Source organism: Macadamia integrifolia, chromosome 10, assembly GCF_013358625.1.
Source record: "Macadamia integrifolia cultivar HAES 741 chromosome 10, SCU_Mint_v3, whole genome shotgun sequence".
Taxonomy (NCBI): Eukaryota; Viridiplantae; Streptophyta; class Magnoliopsida; order Proteales; family Proteaceae; genus Macadamia; species Macadamia integrifolia.
In genome coordinates this window covers 20,971,284-20,978,840 of record NC_056566.1, presented here as the reverse complement: position 1 = coordinate 20,978,840, position 7,557 = coordinate 20,971,284, and the positions used below count along the sequence as shown (strand labels likewise).

The 7,557-nt window shown below is 38.6% G+C and overlaps 1 protein-coding gene across 1 annotated transcript; it reads left to right on the top strand.

The window, feature by feature from the left end:
• Nucleotides 1–878: 878 nt before the first annotated feature.
• Nucleotides 879–3,011, top strand: LOC122091869 (pentatricopeptide repeat-containing protein At5g43790). Its single transcript, XM_042662077.1, has one exon. The coding sequence runs from the start codon at nt 1,050–1,052 to the stop codon at nt 2,850–2,852; it is 1,803 nt and encodes a 600-aa protein (XP_042518011.1). The 5' UTR covers nt 879–1,049; the 3' UTR covers nt 2,853–3,011.
• Nucleotides 3,012–7,557: the final 4,546 nt, after the last annotated feature.

The window sequence follows — 7,557 nt, the reverse complement described above, 5'->3', positions numbered from 1 at the left end:
TGGCACACGTTGTGGGCACCGTGCAACTGAGGGAGGGATTACATTGTTTTTGAAGAGTGGTTTCTAGATTTCAGTACTTGCTATGGAGCTAGCAGGGACCAAACTAGACCTGACCAGACCAGTCCAAAACGTTCAAGACATGCTGATCCAGGTTGGATCTAGATAGCCTCATTATAGTGGTTGGTTTTATTTTTAGGTTTTAGCCTGTAAGGTTAAGTGGTCATGATTCTATTTATGGAAAAAAAAGGCATGTGAATTGATCGCAGAGGATACACTAGCAAGGCAATGCATCACATCTCCACCCAACCGACCACAATGTAGAAAGAAGAATAAGAACCATGCTTGACGGCCCCATTGAATATGAAAAATTTATCCAAAATTCCACCGTTGGCAACGTTCCAACATGAGTAGTACATCGTAATATTTTTGAAAACACGAGCGAGGGGAGAGGCTGCATCTACAAACATGGCATAATCCCCGTGAGCCGTATGAACTTGATACAATCCCATGAAGCCACAACTCACAAACAAAAATCCCTTGTTCGGATTGGTGCACTCTTTTTGCTGGTTGCTTAGAGAACACTCTCCCTTATCAAAATACGCTTTAAGATTTTGCTTGGGTGACTATTTTGTGTTAGATCCTATGGAGAATGGAGATACTTATAAACTTCAAGACCCCTCCCCCTACCCTAATAATCAGGCTTGGAGAGGGTTTTTTTTTTCTAATAATAAAATAACAATTTAAATAAAACAGTTTACAAATTCAAGATCCCCCCCTTTAAAAAAAAGGCCTGTACCTAAAATAGTGGAGTTAGATTTTTATTAGGAAAGAAAAATATATCATTAAGAAATACACTGAGCCCTGACCCCCAACTTAAACCCTAACTTGTCCTACCCTAGCCTAACCCTTACCTGGGCTGAAGCTCAAGTTGGGTTGGGCTGCTGTGTGTTGGGTCAATCTCTGATTCTCTAACTCTCTCAGCTGAAATTTCAACATGCTAGACTAGATGGGATCAAGGTTTTGAGGAATCGGTTTTCATTCTCATCTAAATGAAAGCAGAAAAAACGGTATTCAATCACCCAACCATTTTTCTCTTAGAAAAATGCAAAACTATAAATGCTCTGAAGCAAATCCATGCTCAGATGATAACAACGGGTCTCATTCTCCACACCTTCCCTCTCAGTAGAATCCTTCTTGTGTCCTCTACTTTAGCTTTAACTTATGCTCTCTGCATCTTCAACCAAATCCCACGTCCATCAGTCTTTCTCTTCAACACCCTCATCTCCTCCTCTCTCACTCCCAACAACAACCATACCCACCTAGCTTTCTCTCTTTACTTTAGGATCCTCAGCGACAAGACCCTCAGACCCAACAATTTCACTTACCCATCTCTCTTCAAGGCCTGTGGTTCTCATCCATGGCTCCACCATGGTCTTGCCCTCCATGCCCATGTCTTCAAATTCCTCGAACCTTCCTCAGATCACTTTGTCCATGCTTCCTTGCTCAACTTTTACTCCAAATGTGGAAAATTGGCCCAATCTAGGTATCTGTTCGATCAAATTCCCAATCCGGATTTGGCCACTTGGAACTCTATCTTAGCTGCTTATGCTCGGAGCACCAGAGATAATGGTTCTGGAAGGGATATTAGTAATGGGAATGGCGATACGAGTTTGTCCGCTGAGGTCTTGTGCTTGTTCAATGAATTGCAATTTTCCCTAGTTAGGCCTAATGAAATCAGTATTGTTGCTCTACTTGACGCTTGTGCTGATTTGGGTGTTCTTTCTCAAGGAATATGGGCACATGCTTATGTCCTGAGGAATAATCTTAGTTTAAATCTCTTTGTTGGTACTGCATTGATCGATATGTACTCGAAATGTGGATCTGTCGGTTTAGCTAATCAGGTGTTTGATCAATTGCCCAAGAAGGATACACTATGCTACAATGCGATGATCAGAGGGTTGGCTATTCATGGTAATGGACAGCATGCTGTTGATCTTTTCAGTGAGATGAGAAACGATGGTGTGAGGCCTGATGAGGTGACCTTTGTGGTCGTCATGTGTGCCTGCTCCCATGTTGGGTTGGTTCATGAGGGTCGAAGGTGTTTTGAATCTTTGACAGAGGTTTATGGGATTGAACCAAAACTCGAGCATTATGGGTGCCTTATTGACCTACTGGGTCGAGCTGGGCAGCTTAAGGAAGCTGAGGAAATGGTTAGAATCATGCCCATGAAGCCTAATGCAGTCCTGTGGAGGTCTTTGCTCGGGGCATCTAGGGTCCATGGTAATTTGCAGCTGGGGGAGCTTGCACTGACACACTTGTTACAACTAGAGCCGGAGACTAGTGGGAATTATGTGCTATTATCAAACATGTATGCTAGTATTAACAGATGGGACGATGTGAAGAGGGTGAGGAAAGTGATGAAAGATCAGGGCATCATCAAAACACCTGGATGTAGCTTGATTGAGATTGATGGGGCCATACATGAGTTTATTATGGGAGACAAAACACACCCACAATCCAAAGAGATTTATTTGAAGCTTGAAGAGATGAGTAGGAGACTACACACATATGGTCATAGGCCAAGCACCAAGGAAGTGTTGTTTGACATAGAAGAGGAGGAGAAGGAAGATGCCCTCTCCTATCATAGTGAAAGGTTAGCAATTGCTTTTGCTCTTATTGCATCTAATTCAACTTCCCCAATCCGGATTATAAAGAATCTCCGTGTATGTGATGATTGTCATGCAAGTACAGAAATTATTTCTAAGATATATGACACAGAAATAATTGTGAGAGATCGAAATCGGTTCCACCATTTCAGAGATGGGGCTTGCTCTTGTCATGGTTATTGGTGATACTGGTTTTATATAACATTTCTGATCAGTATCAAAATTTATTACTGTCATGCTGTTTCGGGGGCTAATTGTTTGAATAATTCCAGTGATTGAACAGCTTAATGCATGGCCATGGTACTCTTTTTTTAATGATTAGATGCAATTCTCTGTCTTCTTTCACTCTGAATGCCAAAAGGTGGAAAACTCCTCATCAAGACTTCGAGTAATGGAGTTGGAGATTGTGTAGGTCAGTTCAATCCATCTCACCTTCTGATGAATGGGGAGATAGAAAAGATAAACAATGATGGATCAGCTTTTTAGTTCACATTAAGTTGTTTGCTTGTTCCTCGAGATCTTGGTTAGATGATGATACAATACTAGGTAATTTTGGTGAATGACTACGAATATATTTTTTTCAAGGGTCATATTAAAGAAGGAAACTGAATCTTGGAGATGATATTGCTGTAATGCATGTCGAAATACATCAATGCTCAAAATTTTGGGATCATCTTTATCTCAAAACCCATTATAGCCCAGAACAGTTGACTACAAGCCTCCAACTTGAAGTATTTGAGTTTTTCAGCAGACTTTGGATGTACAACTAACAGATCTGCTGTCATGGAAAGAGTTTGAAAGGAAGCTGTGATTGGGAAAGAACTGATCTTCATGGTAAAAGAAATAGAAATACAAATAAATAAACCTGTTCGAAGAAGTTGGCATGGCAATATGTAGTCATGTCTCGTGTCTTTATTTCAATGGATAAGCTTTAGCATTAATTACGAGTCTGGATCAGGTTCTCGTACATGCTTGATCCACACTTGGATTCCACTTAATCTTTTTCTTCTTTCAATTGGTTTTTATTTTGAGTGGAGTTCAAGTGTGTATCAAACATCGTACAAGATTGAAGACTTGATCTGATTCCGTTAATGACTTTGATAAGAGAGTCCGGTTCTGATTCATTGGTGTGAAGGTGCAGAAAGAGGGATTAGGAGGCTTTAGGGGATTTAACTCATAATCGGGTTTTACTGATCCCCGCACTACCTTTGATTGCCTTTTGGATTATTGACATGGTCTTGGAAGCTGTTGTGGCAGTGAATGAAGTGGAGTACTATAAATTTTATTTTATTTTATTTTTGCTAACGATGGGTATCTAAGCCTCTGGCCTAACTAGTCTCGCGGGTTCATATTGACTCCACAACCGCATGAATCAGGTCATACTGGAGTTGAATGAGAACCATTCAACCTTCACTGAAAGCAATGAAGTGTATTAAACACTCCCGTGTGAATGGTCCCAAGGAAGTAAGAGGTGTCGAATTTAAAACTACACGCTTCTTGAGGTGAAGGTCCCTTGTCAACTTTCCTACCCCTTTGGAGTGAAAGTACTAGAAAGCTTGCTAGTCCCAAAGCAACTTCATCAAAGCTCCTTCAAATTCTGGAAGCTATCTGGATTCTAGAAATTAAATTTTTTGGGAAAGTTATCACTTTTCTTGGAGATGTTGCAAATGTGCTTTTAATAGCTTGTAGTGGCAAAATAGTAATTTTCCAACCATAGTTTGCTTGGGCCTGGGCCTTGTCTAAAGCCCTAAATGGAGTGGGCTGGGGCTTAGATCAGAACAGTGTTACTCATTTATAGGAGATATTGTTTCGGAATGGGACTAAAAGTATAGTTTGATTTGATCTATGTGAAATCAAAGGGTGCCTTATTGTTTTTTTTTTTCTTAATCTCAACGTGACCGATGCAGTTTGTACATTTATTAAATATCCAATGATAAGAATTTTCACCTCACCCATCCACGTGGCAAAATAGGTACACCCACGGAATTGTGAGCCCGGATCAGCTCCACATATGTGGAAAGGCTAACACAGGGCTAGGGAAAAACCGATTATCCACTCCCTTCCTTGCAATCCGCCCCCACTCATGCTCCCACCCCACACACACACCCATCCACCCACCCACCCTCCCTCCCTGGCCTCCGATTTGGATCCTCTATGGTGCAACATGGTGTCTGACGTATATCCAACGCCTAAAAATGTCTTGGGCAGCGTGCGACCGCCTTGGGCTCCGTGTCAAGACGCTTATGGCCATTGGATGCACATTGGACAACATGTTGCGCCACAGAGGAGTTGAATTCCCTGGCTTCACCCCTACTCCCTCGCAAAATGAGCACTAATGAGCTCACACTAAGCTCTTTCAAGAGGCATTAGGTTTTTCAATTGGTTGAGGCATTGAGTGAAGAAAATAAAGGGCAAACCTAATACGAACGGTGATTCTTCCTCTTACACTAAGCAAAGACATGAGTGTCTTCACAATATAACTCCTCTTTTTTGTTTCAATTTTGGCTCTTCCTCTAGATTGTCAATGTAAAAATGCAATCCTAAAAGCGATACAGAAAGTAATGGAAAAACAAGAACAACCAATGCTCACAGGTTTACGAGGTTCAAAAAGATTGTCTACGTTCTCGGTGAGATGAGATTCTGTTTCACTATCAATGGAGAATAGGGTTACAACGCTTATCCTCACACCTCTCAGAATTGTTTACAGAGAAAATAAACTTCACTACAAATATATAGTAAAAAACCCTAATATTGGAAAGTACAAAACTACCCTCAAATAAAAAAAGTGGGACCGCCGTTTTGTTATGTTGGGGCGCCTTCACCTGTATTCCCTACATCAAATTGCAACGGAATACAAGACATCATACACCAACAATCAACACATTGAATTACCTCCTCAGTATACTTCAACTCTAGATTTTTCACTTGAGAGAAACAAATTAAGGAGATTGCGTGCCAATCCGAAATATGTTTTCCTTCATTAAACCTCATACTTTCCCCACACATAGATCAAATATTATTTATTTATATTGATTGGTTAGGAGGAAGTGATTGTATCATTTCATGAACAAAGATTAAATCATTCGTCATTTATCATTTGTTATTGTTCATTTTTTATTTTTCATTTCTCATCTCTTCATCCCCTTTTTTTTAGTTTAGACCTCATATATAGCAATACAAGTGGCAAAAAAAAAAAATAAAAAAAAATAAAATTGGAGATAATGAAAAGAAATGGAAGAAAATCATAAGGATTGTTGATCACCATTGTGAAACTATAATGGATGGATCAATATATTTAGCTGCGCCTTTTTCCTCAATCTAAACAAATTCTTTAAGGCAATAGCAGATAATCTAGATAATGAGTTGGACTTAGCTTAAAAAGCAAGTGATGCCTTCAATGATATTCTTGCAAGGCCGTGTCTGATGAGACCTTGCAAGATAAAATCATTCTCCAGATTGATAAGTATACCATTGCTCAAGGAATTTTTTCAAAGGACATGGCAATTAGACAAAGGAACAAGTTGACTTTTTTAAATAGACCGGAATATAAAAACTTTTATGCTTTATTTATATTTAATAAAAAAAATATCTAAAATTTGGGAGACCAGACAAGGTTTCACAATAAAATAAAAAAAATAAAAAAAGTGGCAATTTAATAGACTAATTGGGGACTTTAGGTCGACCATGCCCAGACCCCATAACTTTGTACTAGGAATAAACATAAGCCACTAGGGCAGGTCCGGGGTGCAAGTTATCGCTTTAACCTAAAACAACAGGCCACATAGATCCAAACAAAATAAAGTAGGCACATAATTATTTTCTCATATAATATGAATTGTCCAAAATATTTGTCTCATTCAACTCCTCATAAAAATTATAGTTATTTTCTTATAATTATTTCTTCTTAATTATGTGGGTCTCCTTGTGTACAAATCATGAGGCACTTCAATTCTCTCATGTGCCCATTGGCTTGGCATGGAAGATGTCAATGCAAGTCAATGAGGTGTAGATTCCTCCTCCTTAATCAAGTTTCCTTCCTTGTCTTCCCTTTCTTTCTTCTTTTTTTTTTTTTTTGACAGAAACAAAATACTTGCAACAAAACAGAGTGTAAAGGATGTAATCGCAAAACTAAAGGCCCATTTGATTTTGTTTCTAGAAACAGTTTTTCCATTTTTCTATGCTCAGAAATGGAAAAACATCCCAAAAATCGTTTGATTTTTCTGTTTTGTTTCATTTGTTTTTGGAAACAGAAATAGAAATCCATGCTTATTTCTGTGTTCAAAAACAGGAATGGAGAAACAAGTTAGACTTGTTTTTCTGTTTCTAGAAACAAGTGAGAGCGAAAAAAATTGTGAAAAACCTGATACTTCACTCGATCTACCCAAACCCCCAACCTATTGTTGAAACTTCTTGTTATCCAAATGTTGCAATTCCAACCTGGTTGTGCGAAGCTCACAATTTTGGATTGCCTTTATTCTTTTGAAGCTCATTTCCATGAAGTGTACATACAACTCCAATGTCATGCCTTCACTCATGAGGTGCATTCCTACAATGTCATGCCTTCACTCATATCTTGAACTCGACTACACTGTTGAAAACGTTTCGAGAAACAGAAAAATCAAACACCTTTTGTATTTTCAAAAATCGTTTCTTAGCACATAAAAAATAAAAAACATTTTTACTGTTTCTAGAAATAGAAATAGGAGAAACAAAATCAAACGAGCCTGTGAAGTACAAAATTAACCCATTATATTTTACAGAAAGGAAATTATGTGAAACATAGAATGCATGATGAGGAATTTGCTGATGAAACAAAAAGTTAGAAATGAAGAATAATATGCAATAATTTAATTTTCTAAATGCAAACTTACGTAATAAGCCATGATGAGCT